Source organism: Ahaetulla prasina, chromosome 1, assembly GCF_028640845.1.
Source record: "Ahaetulla prasina isolate Xishuangbanna chromosome 1, ASM2864084v1, whole genome shotgun sequence".
NCBI classification, from domain to species: Eukaryota; Metazoa; Chordata; class Lepidosauria; order Squamata; family Colubridae; genus Ahaetulla; species Ahaetulla prasina.
Window position 1 is genome coordinate 265,941,443 of NC_080539.1, and position 20,526 is coordinate 265,961,968.

General features: G+C 39.8%; 1 protein-coding gene across 1 annotated transcript in view; it reads right to left on the reverse strand.

Annotated features, from left to right (window-relative positions):
• Positions 1 to 20,011, reverse strand: part of TRPM5 (transient receptor potential cation channel subfamily M member 5) — a 60,172-nt gene extending 40,161 nt beyond the window's left edge. The window contains exons 1-6 of the mRNA XM_058161029.1: positions 19,910 to 20,011; positions 5,850 to 5,920; positions 4,693 to 4,843; positions 2,678 to 2,858; positions 1,088 to 1,254; positions 721 to 892 (exon numbers count right to left, since the gene is read on the reverse strand). Of these exons, the coding sequence (XP_058017012.1) occupies positions 721 to 892; positions 1,088 to 1,254; positions 2,678 to 2,858; positions 4,693 to 4,843; positions 5,850 to 5,920; positions 19,910 to 20,011 (844 nt within the window). The remainder of the gene's footprint in view (positions 1 to 720; positions 893 to 1,087; positions 1,255 to 2,677; positions 2,859 to 4,692; positions 4,844 to 5,849; positions 5,921 to 19,909) is intronic.
• Between the last annotated feature and the right edge of the window lie 515 nt (positions 20,012 to 20,526).

Genomic DNA, 20,526 nt, shown 5'->3' on the forward strand with positions numbered 1-20,526 from the left:
CCGTCTCTATAGGCACGCAAGCCGTTGTCCCAGTTTATCTCTGCCATGCATGCATGCCATGCATGCGCGCATCCCACCAGCCAGCTGGTCTTCAAGTCTCTGCTGTGCATGTGCGGGCCGCAGGGTGCGAGCAGGGGGACCATGTACGCATATGTGGGGTGCATGCAGGGCGCATGCGCATGCGGGGGTGCATGCACAGGGGCCACATGCACATGCGTAGGCTGCATGTGCAGGGGCCATGCGCGCATTGCATTTGGATGGTTTGGGCGCGCACGTGCGCACTTTGGGCACTTGGTCCGGGAAAGGTTAGGCATCACTGGTATATATCATCCCTTCTTGTGTCCCTTCTTATCTCTTTAACGTCTTCATACATATAAAAGAGTTACATTTTGCATGTGGATTACTGCATTCTCTGTTATGAGCAAACAATCATATAGACTTATATGTTTATGGAGCATATGAGCACACACTCACAGAGTTACTGAATATTTTTCTAAACCAAAGAAATTATACAGGTACAGTATTTGCTGCCAAATTTGCATTATCTACGAATTTGTCTTATTGATTTCATGATTATGTTCTAATTAAAGTAAACTGACTCAGTCCCATCATTGAGCAACAATAACCGCCTGAAGATGTCAGACATCCAAATGGTGCCCAAATGGCAAATAAGGACCTTTCTTAACTTTTTTTTTGTTTTTTTTGAGAGACGGGTCTTACCTCCATAGCTAGTATGCTGCTCTGAAATATATTTCTCTAAGGTGAGTTGCAGTTTTGTTGTCCCATCTGGCTCACTCTCTTCCACCAAAATGAAGTGGGAATGGTGATTGTCAAGGGAATACAAAGGCCCTTGGACGTTATTCTCAGTTTTGTGTCTTATAAGAATGTCATTCTATGAAAAAGAAGACATCACTTTTCGCACAAAAGCAAATTACTATTCTGTCTGTTTAATATGATTAAATCATATGTTGCATGCAATCATTTTCATTAAATGAAAGACTCCTTAGCAAGTTCCCAGAACATTACATGTTCTTAAGTATCCTCTATACGTATGTTTTCCAAGCTTTTGCCAATGAAAAGAGGGTACCTTGACATTCGCCAGAAGATCTCTCTGCTGTATTTTCTCCAGGGAAGTTATTCCTATTGCAACTACTTTTACTGTAGACGAAGTACTTGTCAACATACGATCTTGGACTGCTTGCCCGATGTGTTTTGTTATTCCAACATGCAGAGCACTTGTGAAAATCCAGGCACCTGAAATGATTTATTTTTTCAGCCTTGATATTAGATAAATTTAAGAACTAAAGACATGTAGCATTGCCTAATCCGGGTTCAGGGATTAAATCTGGAGCTTGGGGCAGAGCTTCATCTAATATGGATCCTTCTAGGGATAGCCTAGTTTAATTCAAGCCAAAGCAAGATTCAGAGAATCAACTCTATTCCCTCATAGAGTAACACTGGAAAATTGAAAATGGTTATGTAAGGAGAGAAAATGCTCCCCTGATGTCTATCAATCAAAATTAAACCTTAAAACTTGGCTAAGATGTTGAGATCAGTAAAGCCTGGGAACCTAAAAATGAGCTACTTGTTACTTTGGTACTTTGTTCTTTGTCTCTGTCTTTCTCGCACACACTCTGTCTTTCTCTCTGTCTATCCCCTCCTTTACTATATATAACAAGCAATTTGAATCTTCTGGGAAGAATTTAGCCATCTGTTAGCTACAGAAAGGCAAGACGAGTAAGAGGAAATTCCATCTCACTCCTCCAGAATAAACATGCAAAGAGCAGGGAAATTGATGGACTAACCTTTGAACTAACCTCTTTTTTTTTTAAAGTACCTGTAAACATGTAAATGCTCTGAAACAGAATGTGATGAAATACATAGTAGATGCTTCGCTGGGAAACAACTTTTGTCACGTTTCAGACCTATATGATCAAAAAGGCTGCATAAAAAGATGTGCAAGAGAAATGAAGATGTTCCTTCCTGGATGTAGCAAAGCTGACTGTTGAGCATTACAGCACAGATATAAGGGACATATTTGTCAGTTTAGATCAGGGCAGCTAAGAGAGAGATAGCTAAGAAGTCATTATATGGCTTCATATCATTCAGAGACTGAAGGAAGGAAGCAGAGTGAAACAGAATGATAAAATTCTTGACAGAATGATAAAATAAGGTTGTTTACTTGTGCCCAAGGATCTCACTACTATCCAAGAATATGATGATTAGGGTGGAAAATGGTGACCTGATTATAAATCCAGATCTGCTTGGATCTTTTCATGCTCTTTTTAGAAGAAATTAAAAGACTTCTAATAACAGCAGCAACAACAACAACAACAGAATTGGAAGGGACCTTGGAGGTCTTCTAGTCTAACCCCTTGCCCAGGCAGGAAACCTTACACCACTTCAGACAAATGGATTTCCAACATTTTCTTAGAAATTTCCAGTGTTGGAGCATTCACAACTTCTGCAGGCAAGTTTTTCTAACCCAATTTTTAATAGGTTTGAGTCTTCTCAGAAAATTTAGCAAATTGAATCAACAAAAGCTGAAAAGTTTTAAGATTCTCGGTATATTTTAATATGTAAAGTCTTTTGGAAATTTGGTCCTTTAGAGTCTTATTGAATAAGGTGATTAAAGACAATGCTGTTTTTTTTTCCCCAGGAACAAAACAAAACAAACCTGTGCTTTGGGCAGCCTTAACCAATCCTTTCCTCAATGTATCACGTAACCAAGGTTTCACCTGAAAGTGTTCTTCTTCTCCAACAAAAGAGACAACCAAATTGGGAGCAGGAAGGTTCCACTTGTTACTCATGAGGTCAAATATAACTCCAGGATGGATGGCACACGGAACCTTAAGAAACTATCATCAAGAAAAGGACATTCAGACAAAACACATGGAAAAACAATAGGATTGTAGAAACCAGAAGCCTCTGCCAGAAACCAGAGCTTCTGTCTCACTTGTAAATGTAACTAGTGGGTTATGGGCATTTTTTATGGGGTTAGCTTCTAATATTTTATTATCATGACTGTGAGACTAGGAAAGAATACAAAGGACTATTTTAAATAAGAACTTGAGAGCAATAGTGCTGTGTATCTACTTCATGCCCCTTCATTCTACCTCTTTGAAAAATGGAAGACTCTGTAGAAACCATCCTGATGGCTTCCAGATATGCTGTCTTTTCAGTTCCCAGAATTCCCAAACTGCAAGGTCAAAGGCTGAGATCACACTGGCTGGGAATTCCAGGATCTGATCCAACACAAGCTGAATTAAAGAAGGCATTGAAGTAGCGGTATCTGTAAACACCAAGCAGCATATTATTTTTTTTCATCAGTGTTCCCATAGATCCTTCATCAAAGATAATAATTTCCTCAAAATGATTTGCAGTCATCCAGGTCATGGCTGTCCCAAAGGTGCTTTTTCAAGAGGCAACTGGATTTCCTGTTTTTTCTTTGAAGACATTTCGCTTCTCATCCAAGAAGCTTCTTTAGCTCTTCAGAGAAGAACCAGGAAGTCCAGTTACCGCTTATTTATTTATTTATTTATTTATCAAACTTATATACCGCACCATCTCCCATAGGACTCAGGGCGGTTCACAGGCATATTAAAAACAATATAAAAACAATATAATAAATAAACATTAAAACCCAGTTAAAACTAAATATTATCATAGCCTGATCACTAAAAAAGTAAAAACCAGTAAAACCCCCATTAAAATTTAATCTAAAACATTTTGTTCTTAGGCTAGTCCCGCACGCTGAAATAATAGAGTCTTCAGTTCACGTCTGAAGGTCCGGAGGTCGGGGAGTTGTCTAATCCCGGAGGAAGCTCATTCCACAGGGCTGGTGCCGCCACAGAGAAGGCCCTCCCCCTGGGGGTCGCCAACCTACATTGTTTGGTCGACGGCACCTTGAGGAGGCCCACTCTGTGGGAGCGCACAGGTCGTTGGGAGGCAATCGGTGGCAGAAGGCGGTCTCGAAGGTATCCCGGTCCTAAGCCATGGAGCGCTTTAAAGATGGTAACCAAAACCTTGAATTGCACCCGGAAGACTACCGGTAGTCAATGTAGGCCGCGCAGGATAGGTGTTATATGGGAGCAGCGCGGTGCTCCCTCTATCACCCGCGCGGCCGCATTCTGGACTAACTGGAGCCTCCGGGTGCTCTTCAAGGGAAAAAGCACTTTTGGGATTTCCTTTGTTTTCTGAGATTGCTACTGAATCTCAGTCTCTTCCATGAACAAGAGCACCCTGAATGAACATTGACACAAAATATTGCTTAAGGATCTCTTTTAGAAAGATTCAGTGACAATATAGAACAGGGATCTGCAATCTTAAACACTCAAAGAGCCATTTGAACCCGTTTCCCAGAGAAAAGAAAACACTGGAAGCCACAAATCCCTTCCCATGGCTGACTATTTCTTGAGCGGCCACGAAACTAGCTTATGTAGTTGAATTAAACATTCTGTTTTCTTCTGAAACTTTTCTTTTCTTGGATTTATCCATGGTTGGCCTACCGGGGGTTGAAAAGCTCAATAAATCACGTGCCGGCAGGTGTCGCACATTGGCGGTTGTGACACATATTTTGAGTGACAGGGAGCCGCGGCAGAGGGGTGAAAGAGCCACAGGTTGCTGACCCCTGATATAGAATAATAATAATATTCTACTGAATATTGATTATGCTGAGAGGTTTTGTAGTACCTTTCCCTGTTTCTTTCCAGTAGCCAAGAAGTCAATTTCTCCAATACAATATGGTAATTCCATTCTACTTGCTTTTTCTTCATTACTGTACACTTCATTCTGTATATTCTCCTTCCGGAGTGCTGCAGAAACATTGTCCTGACCCAATTCTCTGAAAAAAGAATGAGTTAAACTACTCAACTTTATACCAAATTGTAATTGGACTTTTTCAATACAGTAGTATTTTTTTTAATGAATGTAATTGTAGGAATAATAGCAATGGCTTGCGAAGTTTCTAGATGATTGATCTTAGCATGCATGGAATAGCATAAGGATGCTTAGGGTAAAATTGAGCTTGGCTGAAATTTGGCAAAACTAAATGATATTGATTTTATAACAAGTAGATAATGCCACATGTGACACAAGTTCTAGGCTAGTAACCTAGTGTACTTTCTTCTCCTCTTGCCAAGCATTATGAGAAATTCTCAGTTAATCAAACCCATGATGAGCAGGAACCCCATGACGAACAGCTTGGTAGCTATTGATTCATCAGGTGACAATAATTCTGCATAGAATATTGAAACTTGAAAAATAAGAAGAGTAAATGAAGTTAAAATGTATGTGAGAGAGATTTGTTTCCGGCTATTTTGTTATGTGAGAGCTGATTATTGCCAGAGAAAAACAATAAATTTAAGATAATAGGGGTGGGTACCTTAAAAAGGTGCAAGGTAATACAAGAAGATATAGAGTCAAGAATTGAATGGGTGTTCTTTATTATAGTTCTTGTATTATCCAAAATAAGAACAAAAAAACATCCTCAAGCTCTGGGCTCATTGAGGTCATCAGTAAACTAGTAAGACCATTTGCAGACTCTATAAGCTACAGTGAGAGCGCGTGGAAGAAGGATGTGATACAACAAAAGAACAGTACAACAAGGTAGTTAGTGAACTATACTAATATAAACTTCATTTAGCTTTCCTTCCCCACCCACTTGTCTACTCTACATTTAATTTTTTTCTTCCAGGACCTTACAGCCCTTTTCTGTATTTTGTATACTGTAGTAATTCTGAAAGGGAATTGCAAGAGAGATAATGTATACATATATGTGTTGATGTGTGCAGAACTATAACAGTGTTGCTTTATTATTATTTCCTCTCAAATCATTTAAAAACACTTACACTTTATTCCTCAAGACCAACTGTTCATTTGAGATGCTTTCTCTTCTTTTAAGGGTTTGGAAAACAAACATCTAGGGAAAAGAGAAAAATCAAGTTGTAGCAGCTTAAAATGTTTTGGCAATTATTATTCCACTGTATAAAACAGGGTCTCCAACCTTGTCAACTTTAAGACTTGTGGACTTCAACTCCCAGAATCCCTCAGCCAGCTTTGCTTCTGGGAGTTGAAGTCCACAAGTCTTAAAGTTAACACGGTTGGAGACCCCTGGTATAAAAAGTATCTGGCTACCAGGGAAATGGACACTTGTAACAGAATAAGTTCTTTCTCCATGCAGCAAATTCTCTCTCCATGTAGGTTCTCATACCTTCCCCCCACACCCAAAAATGTTTGGAGATCTAATGTATATAGCTAATGTTCAGTAAAGACTCATGACACTAAAGTAGAAAGAGAGAGAAACTTTCCAATTATTTAATTACAGCTGTTTTAATCCACTTTTTGTTAAATATATTCCCAAAGTGAAAATTACTATGTGCAGTCTCATGCATATGTAATTGGCAATTCCTAAATCTATCTGTAAACTCCTAAATCTCTCTCTTTCCTTATCATTTATCTATGCATACCCTGTTTCCCTGAAAATAAGACCCAACTGGAAAATAAGTCCTAGCATGGTTTTTCAGGATGCTTTTAATATAAGCCCTATTCCCCCACCCCCAAAATAAGCCCCAGTTAAGATTGTCAGCCAGATGGGTGATAATTAAAATAAGACCTAACCAGAAAATAAGCCCTATTGCATCTTTTGGAGCAAAAAGTAATATAAGACCCGGTCTTATTTTTGGGGAAACATGGTACATATATATATACACATACATACATACATAACAAGTGTTTATGGAGATTCTCAGTCATCCAGGTCATGGTTGTCCCAAAGGTGCTTTTTCAAGAGGCAAGTGGACTTTCTGGTTTTTCTTTAAAGACGTTTTGCTTCTCATGGATGAGAAACAAAAAGAAAGTCCAGTTGCCTCTTGAAAAAAGCACCTTTGGGATGCACATCAAGCATTGCACCCCAAAAGTCAGTGAACTATCTCCAATATTCGCACTGGCACTCAATGATTGGTGGCTCTGTAACTTCAGGAAGGTCATTGGCTTACTGATTTAGGCCTGTGACAATTAAAATGTTGAACTAACTCCCATCCTGTTCTTATTTATGTGCATGAGAACCCAAATACATTAATAAATTGGATCCTGGCCAATGGTGGGATTCAAATAATTTAACAACTGGCTCTCTGCCCTAATGATTTCTTCCAACATCGAGTTCACCAAACTGCTCAGAAACTTAACACGGTTGGAGACCCCTGGTATAAAAAGTATCTGGCTACCAGGGAAATGGACACTTGTAACAGAATAAGTTCTTTCTCCATGCAGCAAATTCTCTCTCCATGTAGGTTCTCATACCTTCCCCCCACACCCAAAAATGTTTGGAGATCTAATGTATATAGCTAATGTTCAGTAAAGACTCATGACACTAAAGTAGAAAGAGAGAGAAACTTTCCAATTATTTAATTACAGCTGTTTTAATCCACTTTTTGTTAAATATATTCCCAAAGTGAAAATTACTATGTGCAGTCTCATGCATATGTAATTGGCAATTCCTAAATCTATCTGTAAACTCCTAAATCTCTCTCTCTTTCCTTATCATTTATCTATGCATACCCTGTTTCCCTGAAAATAAGACCCAACTGGAAAATAAGTCCTAGCATGGTTTTTCAGGATGCTTTTAATATAAGCCCTATTCCCCCACCCCCAAAATAAGCCCCAGTTAAGATTGTCAGCCAGATGGGTGATAATTTAGTACCGTATTTCCCCCAAAATAAGACCTAACCAGAAAATAAGCCCTAATGCATCTTTTGGAGCAAAAAGTAATATAAGACCCGGTCTTATTTTTGGGGAAACATGGTACATATATATATACACATACATACATACATAACAAGTGTTTATGGAGATTCTCAGTCATCCAGGTCATGGTTGTCCCAAAGGTGCTTTTTCAAGAAGCAAGTGCACTTTCTGGTTTTTCTTTAAAGATGTTTTGCTTCTCATGGATGAGAAACAAAAAGAAAGTCCAGTTGCCTCTTGAAAAAAGCACCTTTGGGATGCACATCAAGCATTGCACCCCAAAAGTCAGTGAACTATCTCCAATATTCACACTGGCACTCAATGATTGATGGCTCTGTAACTTCAGGAAGGTCATTGGCTTACTGATTTAGGCCTGTGACAATTAAAATGTTGAACTAACTCCCATCCTGTTCTTATTTATGTGCATGAGAACCCAAATACATTAATAAATTGGATCCTGGCCAATGGTGGGATTCAAATAATTTAACAACTGGCTCTCTGCCCTAATGATTTCTTCCAACATCAAGTTCACCAAACTGCTCAGAAAGTTAACAACCGGTTCTCCCGAAGTGGTGCAAACTGGCTGAATCCCACCACTGATCCTAGCTCAATCATACTAACCCTAATGTAAATGCCCTAAAATCAATGAGAAGTACTTTTAGCACTGCTTTATCTTCTTTTAAGTCCAATTGATTTCATGACTCTGTCTTATAAAAGATTGTTTGGATCCAACCTCTTGAGAAGGAGGAATCTGGCTGCTTTTTTTAAAAACCCCTGTAGCTTGATCGAAGGTTCAGCTGACTTAATCTATGTGCATGGATGTTGCTCCATAAGCATCAAATTAATATCTGATTTAACTCTCAGCCTTTCATCTCTTCATCTCCTACTCCCCAATACCTCTTTATTCGGGCAACATATGCTTATAAAATGATTAAGAATTATAATGTTATTTTGTAAAACTGAAGATCTGAACAGAAGAAAGAAAAGGAAGTCAAAATTATAAGGGTAACTCCCAGCCACATGGTTGTTTTAAGTAAATTGCAGATAAATGAATCAAGAAGGCTAGAAGAAGCCAAAGAAGATGACTAATTCTTATGATGAGGATTTATTATATAAACACATATAAATAGTGTGGCCATCTATTGAGGCTCTGAAATTTCAACAGGCTATGGATTTCACTGCCTTCTGGAGTGTTTTTAAATTATGCCTTTAAATTATTTATGTGTCGAATAAACTAAACACCTTACAATTCCAATTTTTGCCTTCCAAATGAGTAAGCACCCTGGAACTCTGAGAAGTAGGAAGGGTGGAACTGCATTTTAAGGCAGAGGTAGGTGCGGGGTGAAATGTTCTGAGGGTTCTGGAGAACCGATAGCAGAAATTTTGAGCAGTTCGGAAAACCAGCAAATACCACCTCTGGCTGGTCCCAGAGTGGGGTGGGAATGGGGATTTTGCAGTATCCTTCCCCTGCCACACCCACCAAGCTACACCTACCAAGCCACACCATGCCCACCAAGCCATGCCACAGAATCGGTAGTAAAAAAAAATTGGATTTCACCACTGGGTAGGTCTATTCTAACATGTTTGGATAGGGTAAGGTATTGTACTGAATTTTAATTAAAAGTAAAATAGGAATAACCTGGCATTCTGCACAAATGACAGATGGCACCCAATGATGGTGGATTTCAATCACAAGCTTTATTTAAACACATAGTGATGATTCCTTATTTTTATTTTTGTAGATTGCATAAACATTTTTCCTCTCAATGGAGAAATCAATCAACAGTGTTTCTGATGTAGGGAACTAGAGATTACACAAATACAGATGGCCAAATAACTTATTAAACATTTCTGAAAGACGTAAGTAAAGTGACACTAGCATTCTTGGCGGGCAGGTTTATAAGTTGGCCTTTGAAGGAGCTTTTTGTTGTTCTTGTCCTTGTGTCTCTTTTCTCTTAAACAGCTAACTGTTGAGAGCATGCCATAATCCCTGCCTATATTTAGCCCATGATCTGACTAGGCTTCGGTGACAATCATATGATTCAAAGCAAAGCAAATCACAAATGAACATTGTGAGATACAAGCCAAAATCAGGACCAAAAAAATGAAGCAGGATTTTCCACTAAGTCAATATGTTAACATTTACTAAGCAATGTTAATGTTAGCATGTTGACTTAGGAGAAAGGAAAATCCACCCTCCTCTGGATCTGAATTGAAATGTTGATTTACCATCTTATATCCAAAGCAAAGTCTTTAGCCCTATAAATATAAAATTTATATAAATTTGAAAAATAAATAAATAAATAAATAAATAAATAAATAAATAAATAAATTATATGTATGGTACAGTTCACAATATAGAACTTACGTTCTACGAATACCTATTTTCCACTCAAAAAAACCCACAGCTTTGTGAGAAGATACAGCTCACAGGAGCAATCTCAATATTAACCCTGTTTTCACTTTTCATTTGGTGTACTGCAGTATTAAAGAATGGATAATAGGTGGCAGCATAGAACAGCACCTGGCCAGGTGCTGATAATAAGTTGATAAAGGGAAAGTAAATTATTTTCTGTTTAACTTATTTTAAAAATGTTTTTTCTGGTGGCTGCATTTATATTTATTTCCCCTTTTCTTGAGTCAGCAAGAAAACTATGGCAATGTAAAATTGTATTGCCTTGATTGCTAAATCCTATTCTGCCTCAGTTAATAAAATCAGGAAATGTTATTCTTAACAGTTTTAATACAGAAGAAATTAAAGAAAGTGATTGGTGAATTCCCAGGGCTTTGTATGCCCTTCCACTACCTCTCAGCAACAAGCGGGAAAAATATCAATTCTCTTTAAGGTAGGATGCAGCAAGATTGATAGAATTTTGATGGATGGCTATGCAGGTGAGTATAGCCATCTCTCAAAACTTTCCCCCTTTTTTTGCATATACTTTGTTCAAATGTATTCAGCATGGTTTTAGCACTATTGGACAACGTCTGGTGCTAATCTGGAATACTGCTAAACTCAGAACAGAGTATCTATTACAACTGCATTCCCCCCCCCGTCACCCTGTGGATCAAACATGGGGCTTGCAATTGATCCATGTATTCATAAAGCCAAGAGTTCAGCACACCTGGTTGCCAGTCCAAGGAGCAACTCACAAGCCCCAGTACACATCTCTGACATAAATACAATAGAACGAGTCCAGAAATATTTTACTAGAAGAGTTCTTCACTCCTCCGAAAACAACAAAATACCTTATACCAACAGACTTGAAATCCTGGGATTAGAAAACTTACAACTCCGTCGACTTCGACATGACCTGTGTTTAACACACAAAATCATCTATTGCAATATCCTTCCTATAAAAGACTACTTCAGCTTCAATCGCAATATTACAAGAGCAAAAAATAGATTCAAGCTAAATGTCAACCGCTTCAAACTTGATTGCAGAAAATATGACTTCTGTAACAGAGTTGTTAATGCTTGGAACTCATTACCTGACTCCATAGTCTCTACTCAAAATCCCAAAATCTTCAACCAAAAACTGTCTACTATTGACCTCACCCCATTCCTGAGAGGACTGTAAGGGGCGTGCATAAGAGCACAATAGTGCCTACCGTTCCTGTCCTATTGTTCCCTTCATTATATCAAATTAATATAGTTGATGCATATTTTTTTACATACATACATACATACATACATACATACATACATACATACATACATATATATATATATATATATATATATATATATATATATATATATTCTTAAAGATATGTTGTTTTATCTATGACATTTGTTTGTGTATAATGTTGTGACAAAAAAAAAGAAGAAAATAAAGGGGGAGATTCATTACATGCCCCACACAGCCCTTGTTAGGTAATATTCAGATAAGCATTAAATGTGGCTTTAAAAATAGTTCTAAAAACAATTGCTTGTAGGGGGAGAATCTGTGAAGTGCAGTGAGAGAGCTCCTCACTTCACTTTGTTACTCTGCTATGAGTTGCTTTTAGAACTATTTTCATACATATATTAATTTTCATAAAAAGGACCCTAAACCCATATTTAGTGTCTCCCAATACACCATGGATGCTGTGAGGTCACCCCTGCTTCTAATATTCACCCAAATAGAACTTGTGAGCCACTTCTAAGGCTAGTAGGCACTAACCAAAGGGCTTTCTAGTTAGGTCCACTATCTCATGGTTCAACACTGAGATCAGAGACTTGATGGAAAGTTTATTCCCCACCCTTATCTTGACATTCTATTCAGCCTTCCCATCCTTAGGATCAGCTGTCATTGCCACAGAGAGAGGACAGAGTGATCATCCAGGTCTCTGATCCCACAGAGGAGCTCTGCGTACCAGGAGATCTGGTGGTGAAAGAAGCATCTCTTCCTCCTGCTTCTTTTACTTCTCCGCAATCCTGGAAGCCTTTAGACTTACTTACATGTCTATGCAATGGTAGATGTGTAAAGAGATAGCCTTTTGGTACAGGAGCATTAGTAAATTAGAAATCAGATTAATTTCAACCACTGAGAAACCAGATGAGTTTCAACCACCCACTGAGAGCATATGCTATATATATATATATATATATATATATATATGTTTTCGCGGGTGTTTGTATGTAGGTCTTTGGTTATTCGGGTTTTCTCCCACGTAAAATTGGAAGTGTCTTGGCGACGTTTCAACGAAGTCTCATTCGTCATCTTCAGGCTTCAGCTTCGTGCTTCTGGGAGCAATGTGTGATTGCAGCTGTTTCTTCCTTTTTAACTGCTAGTGGGGGTTTGAACTGATTGGGTGGGAGCTTGGCTGTGCTCTGATTGGATGGGGGGGTTTGTGCTCTGATTGGCTGGGGGGGTGTCCTGTTTGGGTGGAGGTTTGGTTGTGCTCAGATTAATCTGAGTTGCAGGGGGATTTGAGCTGGTGAGTTGCATTGCTGTTGTTTGGCTTCGTGTTTGTGGTCGTGCTACATCTTCATAGTGGGTGTCTGCTGTATGTATGGATTGGAGGGGTTTGAAATGGCTAATGTTGCAGCTGCGGTCTGGCTTCTGGTCCTTGGTCGTGCTTCCTGATCAGTGTGGGTTTGGGTCTGCTTTCTGGGTGGATGTGTGGTGGTGACATCCTGTGTGGACCTCGTGAGTGTGGGTCTGGTGTCATTCCTCGTGTTAGGGACTTGTTTGTCAATAAGGGCGGGTTTCCAAATGGCTGGTAGGCGGGATAAAAGGCACCACAGACAGAATCAGCAAGATCCTCCACAAACATAACATCAAGATAGCATTCTGCACAAACCAAAAAATATCCACCATCCTAAGAAACCCCAAAGACAAAATTGAGTTAGAAAATCAAGGAGTATATGAAATCCCATGCACCGCCTGCCCCACCACATACATCGGACAAACCAACAGAAGAATAAATGCACGCATTGAAGAACACAAGAACTCAGTCAAAAAAGAGGAACCAACTTCTTCCCTGGTCCAACACCTTAAAGCCACAGGACACGATATTGACTTTAAAAAGACCAGAACTATCGCCAAAACTGAAAACTTTAACAACAGAATAATCAGAGAAGCCATCGAGATAGAAAAACGCCCACACAGCATGAACAAATGAGATGATACCTCCCGCCTACCAGCCATTTGGAAACCCGCCCTTATTGACAAATGAATCCCTAACACGAGGAATGACACCAGACCCACACTCACGAGGTCCACACAGGATGTCACTACTGCACATCCACCCAGAAAGCACACCCAAACCCACACTGATCAGGAAGCACGACCAAGGACCAGAAGCCAGACCGCAGCTGCAACATTAGCCACTTCAAACCCCTCCAATCCATACATGCAGCAGACTGACACCCACTATGAAGATGTAGCACGACCACAAACACGAAGCCAAACAACAGCAATGCAGCTCACCAGCTCAAATCCCCCTGCAACTCAGATTAATCTCCGCCCAACCAAGCCCCCACCCAAACAGGACACCCCCAGCCAATCAGAGCACAAACCCCCATCCAATCAGAGCACAGCCAAGCTCCCACCCAATCAGTTCAAACCCCCACTAGCAGTTAAAAGGAAGAAACAGCTGCAATCACACATTGCTCCCAGAAGCACGAAGCTGAAGCCTGAAGATGACGAATGAGACTTCGTCGAAACGTCGCCAAGACACTTCCAATTTTACACGGGAGAAAACCCGAACAACCAAAGACCTATATACAAACACCCGTGAAAACCTCAGCAACAAATATATATATATATATATATATATATATATATATATATATATATATATACACACATACATACACACACACACACACACACACACACACACACACACACATTATATCCAATTAATATAGTTATTACATACTTATACTCATATATGATTATATATTGTATAATTATTTCATGCTTATGCTTATATATACTGTGTGACAAAAATAAATAAATAAATAAAATAAAAATATGCACCAAAGACAAATTCCTTGTGGTGTCCATTGTCCAATCACACTTGACCAATAAAGAATTCTATCAATCTGTCTGATTGTCCCACTGACAAAACCAAACTGGCCTGTAGAAAATAATGCATTGGAGAGGAAGGCAACCTGACCACAGTAGCCTAAAATGGATTAAGAGGAGCTGGCCAGGTTTCAGCCCCTAAGCCAGAGGTGGGTTTCAGCAGGTTCTGACCAATTTTGGAGAACCAGTAGCAGAAATTTTGAGTAGTTTGGAGAACTGGTAAATACCAACTCTGATTGGCCCCGCCGCCGTCTATTCTCTGCCTCCCGAGTCCTAACTGATTGGGAGGAAATGGGGATTTTGCAGTAATCTTCCCCTGAAGTGGGGTGGGAATGGAGATTTTACAGTATCCTCCCCTGCCACGCCCACCAAGCCATGCCACGCCACCAAGCCACACCCACAGAACCAGTAGGAAAAACTTTTGAAACCCACCACGGCCCTGACAGTTGTATGCGGTTCATTAAGCAAGATATGTCAAGTGAAGAGGGAAAGCACCCATTTAAAACTATAAACAGCTAAACACAAATTAAATTACCTCTGTGGTAGGTTGAGAATGAGAAAATTAGCATGTCATGGAAGAGGAGCTCCAAGACAGCCTAGCTGCTTTCTTTCCTATTTTCCACCAGCCAAGATATTTCTGATAAGATGGAAAAAAAGCTGGAATTTCTATGACTAGAAATGGGAGACTGTAAAAATTGGCTTATTTCTTTTTCCATACCATTCTGTACCTGGTAAGATACAATTTGAATATCTGGAAGTTCTCCTTGCTATCTAAAAATATAGCTGGGGACATGATGGCCACATTTTTTCTCTTTCCTTCCACCTTGTTTCACTAACTTCTTACCATCATGCCTCAAGAAGTATACTTGAAAATTGTAAAACTTTCAAATATTTTCAAAAATGTCTGCTGCTTAAGTCTATGAATTTTAGTTTCTAGGAAAGTATTGTATTTCAGTTGCAGATAAGACCCGGAAAGGTTTTTTGGATGCCAGGTTGCTGGAAATTACTATGGGATCTTTCTTATTCTCACAATCTGTTGTGTCCTCCCTCGCCTCCGTCCGAGTGATGGCTTAATTAGCCAGCACTATCAGATCTGGCAGCAGAATAGCCAGCGTCTGCCAAGAGCCTCTGTTATCTTCCACGACACTGGTGAGTCACTCAGAAACAAACTTCAGCTCTTAATCAGTGGATTTACCAGCTACGAAGAGACACAGCAGTGCTTACTGCTCTTATATCCTGTGGGGTGTGGGTCCATGACTCAGCACTTCCTAGGCCTGCCCCGCCCTTGCTTCTGTTGTTCCCTCCTCTTCTGCCTACGAAACCTAGGATCCAACCAAGCCTGATTGCTATCAGCTGGGTCTGCAGGCGTGGCCTGTGGGGGGAAGAGTCAGGGGATGGAGGCCTCATTATCTCTTCCACCTGGCCTGCTTCTGGCTCCTGGAGCTGAACCAGGGGAGCTGGTGCTCCTGGGGTAAGTCCTGACGGCCCTTCCCCCTCACTTTCCAAGTCACTTTCTGGCAGCAGGGCCGGCTCAGGGGGCTCAGACACAACACAATCAGAAGAACTTCATATGAGCAACCTTTGATGAGGGTGGGTGAGTACAATTAATGATTGACTGAATATGTGCACAATTCAAACTTTAATATTGTTAACCTTTTCTAAGAGGAAATGTATGACTACTTTAAGAAATAATATGTCCAAAGAGCTTTCATTTTCATTGGCTATGAGGAATCTTGTCATGGCTGGGCTGTTAAAGAAGCAAACTGGTAACTAAGTCAAATGTGCAGAAAGTTAGAGATTCACAGAGTTGGAAACTCATAGAATAATACATCTTCCTGAACACATTTAAGTCTGAGCTTTCACAGCCAGTTCTAGTAAGGCTTCATCACTATCTTGGCCATTTTGACTCTCCAACCAGATATGTGGGCATCACTGAGTCAAAGAATGGGCATTTTCCTGTTGGAGACTTCAAGCAGGGAGCTGGGGAACCAGTAGATGAAAAATTCTTGCAAGAGATAGATGAAGTTGCTGATAGGACTTCTAACATTCAGCAACTCTCTGAGCCCAAAGGGATGCATTAGGATTTTTCTCCCCCAAGATTTCTTTCCTCCACAGACCGATCTCACTTTTGAACCTGAGCTTTTTTGTTATTGTTACTTATGGTCTCTCTTATCACAATTGAGGTTCTTTTCTGTTTTCAGAGACTTATCTTTCTGATGGATGAACAAAATTCTGAGCTCTTTTTCATAATTACATTCCAACACTCAGATAGATTAATGGATTAACAGAGTTAGAAGGGACCTTATAGGTCATCTAGTCCACCCCCACCCCCCCAGCTCAGGCAGGAGACCCTACACCATTTCTGACAAATGGTAGTCCAATCTTTTATTGAAAGTCTCAAGTGACATAGCTCCCACAACTTCCGAAGGCAAGCTGTTACCATTGGTTGATTGTTCTCACTGTCAGAAAGTTCCTCCTCATTTCTAGGCTGAATCTCTCCTTGGTCAGTTTCCATCCATTATTCCTTGTCTGGCCTTCAGGTTCTTGAGGGGCTACTCCTCTATGTGGCAGCCCCTCAAGTATTGGAAGACAGCTATCATGTCTCCCCTGGTCCTTCTCTTCACTAAACTAGCCGTACCCAGTTCATGTAACCATTGTTCATATGTTTTAGTCTCCAGTCCCCTAATCATCCTGGTTGCTCTCCTCTGCACGTTTTCTAGAGTCTCAACATCTTTTTTATAGTGTGGTGATCAAAACTGGATGCAGTATTCTAGCTGTGGTTTTATTAAGGTTTTATAGAGTGGTATTAGTACCTCACTTGATCTTGATTGTATCCCTCTGTTAATGCAATTTAGGATTGCATTGGTTTACTGTGTTTCCCCGAAAATAAGACCCTGTCTTATATTTTTTTGAACCCTGAAATAAGCACTTGGCCTTATTGCCGTGCACTCAAAAGCCTGATTGGGCTTATTATCAGGGGATGTCTTATTTTGGGAAAAAAACAGGGTAGAAAAGAATAAAAGGCTATATACAATTGAATAAAAACATCTAAAACTTCAGTCATCCTACATGCCACAAAAATAAACAAATCATGATTTGCAGTGTTTTCTACATTCTCCTGGATGGGGCCCTTAGCCTGTGAAAGATATTAACTGTGTGTCCCTCTGTTCATGCCAATCAAACAAGCTGTGACAATGAACTTCAGTTAGTGCAATGTCAATATATCTATATTTGTATCTATAGTATATATCTATAATATATCTTTATCTACAGTTTAAATAATCAGCTTTTACTGTAAGCGCTGGTATGCAAAGGGACTCAGATTTCAATGACCCCCCTCCCCATTTTAAAAACAAAGCAGAGGAAGCTGCCCAAACAAGGTTGGTCATTTCAATGTACACAGTCTTTCTTCTTTATGCAAAAGAGTGTTTCATTTGTATATACTTCCTCTTCAGACTTGCTTATGAAATATATCTTTATAGCTCTCCAGGTTCATTGTATTTATCTTTCTCTTTCCGGTTCTCGCATCCATTTTCCAAACATCCCAAGTAAAAGTATTTTATAGAAGTTAATGATCAGGCGAAATTCATGCTATCATTATTATTCATTAGTTAGGCCCTGTAGCACAGGAGGTGGTTATTTTATTCAAAAGAGTCAGTGTGTGCTTTAAGAAGAGCCTTCCTTGCAGCTCTTACATGCACAGTTAAAATATTATAAGGAAAGACATTCTTTCACATATTTGGGTACCAGTTTCTTATTGGTTTTAAAACTAAAAACTAGCCTACTGAATTGGGTCGAGAGGCAAATGTATAAGTGCAGGTAATCCTCGGGTTACAGCCATTCATGTAATGACCATTCAAAGTTACGACGACAGTGAAAAAGTGACTTATGGACATTATTCACACTTATGATTATCAGGTCATGTGATCAAAATTTGGTTGCTTGGCAACTGGTTCCTATTTATGACATTTGCAGGAACATGTGATCACCTTTTGAAACCTTCTACAAGCAAAATCAATGGGGAAGCCAGATTCACTTAACAGCCATGTTACCTTAACATCTGCACCAATTCACTTAACAACTATGCCAGGAAAGTTCGCACGTGCTCACATTTGCAAACTAGTAGGGAAGGTAAGTGAATCCCATCTTTGCCTGTAGTATAACATTTTTTTTATTGCAATATTATTTAGAAGCAGTCATTGTTGTGTAATCAGCCAAATATCAGGCCTGGAAGCCAGTTTTTGTATTAGGTCTTCAGAACTGCCACGTTTACTACCATGGGAAAATGGGAGAGGGGATTGTATGGAGCATGGGTGATAGATAGTCATAATAACATTCCTTTCTCTGAAAGTCAAGGCTGTCTTGCCCTGCACCTGGAAGGCTGGAACTGGGAGGCATCCTCAGCTGGGACAATATTTGATTGGACCATGTGATGGACTTGTGGGTGTTGGGCAGGGACTTGAACTTTTCTTTGAGTGGGGAAAAGCTAGAAACTTTCAGATTTGGGTTTTCCCAGATGTGCCAATATGACATCTCTAATAAAATGTAACTTTGAGGAAATTCAAGCCTCAGAGTTTTCTTTCACTGGGGGTGTTACTTGGAACCCTGATATTAACCCGAATCTGAAAGTTTCCAGCTTTTCCCCACCCAAAGAAAAGTTCAAGTTCCTGCCCAACAGCCACAAGTCAATCACATGGTCCAGTCAAACATCGTCCCAATTGGGGGTTCCAGCCTTCCAGGTGCAGGGCAAATTGTCCCTGACATCAAAACTGTAAAGAGTTCTGCAAACCACAATACCTCCCTGGATCCACAGTGACAAAGCAGTTCTTCCAGGGAAAATTCAGCTTTGTGCTTGTTACCAGTAAGGCTCTCAGCCTAAAGTTGAGCTCCCCTTGAACGGAGTCTGACTTGATGGACATGTTCTCTGGGGAACTTGAATAAGACCAAATGTGGAAGAATTTAAAAATATATTTATTTTATTTTTATTTATTTATTTTTCGTCAAGCATGTATTTTATGACAGATACAAGTGTAAACATAATTATAAATACATGTAAAGGGTATGAATAAAAGAAAACATTAGGGCAGGGATGGTAGGCACGCTGGTGCATTTATGCACGCCCCTTACAGACCTCTTAGGAATGGGGTGAGGTCTACAGTAGACAGTCTAAGGCAGTGGTTCCCAACCAGTGTGCCGCGGCACTAAGGGGTGCCGTGAGATCTTTTGAGGGTGCCGGGAACTTTTGAGCTACGGAGATTTTAAATATCTATTTCCTTATAAGGGTGCCGGGAACTTTTGAAAGGCTTTCCAAGGGTGCCTCAAACAAGAAAAGGTTGTGCCTCAAACAAGAAAAGGTTGGGAACCACTGGTCTAAGGTAAACGTTTTGGGGATTTGGGGAAGAAAAATTCAGGGGCTACAGCTGATAACTGAAAAACAGGAATAAACAGGTCTGAGAAGGAAAAATATATGCAAGTGAAATCCTGAAGGGAAGTGTAATAGAAAACAAATACTAGTTCTTGGGAGGAAAAAAGAGGAAAAGAGAACGTTAAAATTGCCACACCCAGCATGTTTGCACAAGGCCACAAACATTAACTTTCACTGATTATATAAATGTCTCTAGTTCTGTATTCTTCAATTGTCCAACTTCTACATCCTCTCCATTTTCAGTTTCTTCACTCTTTAGACATTTAGTCAGGTGACCCACACTTCCATATACTTCTTTTGTGCTGTAGAGTTCAGGATCTAAGTACATTGTTGTGCTAAAACAACAATAATCAAATAGCAACCTTTTGTATAAGGTGTTGAGTTGCTGCTCTTAGAAATGATGAGGCCAAGTGGGTTTACAGTATTTGCATTGGGATATTTTTACTCCACACCTAGGTATGCAAACACAAAATATATATTTTTTTAAAAATCATGCCCACATTTTTCCCTAGTGAAACAGATAGCCAGGGCTATCTGTGAGGGCTTGGCTGCTCCTGGTCCTTGTTCTCCTCAATTCTTCAGGAGCATCAGAAAATATTCTGCTTGTCCATCACCGCTGAGAGAGCCCAGCCAAGCTGTTGATGGCCCACTGACTGCTTGCAGAATTCTAAGTGAGAATGAATAGTCTTCTCTCAAGATCCACAGTGCAGAGTTTCCAAACAAGGACAAAGGAATGTGGTAAACATTAGTTTGGAATATAGCTGTTCTTCACATGGTGCTTTTTGAAATGTGATGGGAGAATGGAGTTCAGGCTTGGTACCTTCACTGAAATGCCAGAGTAAT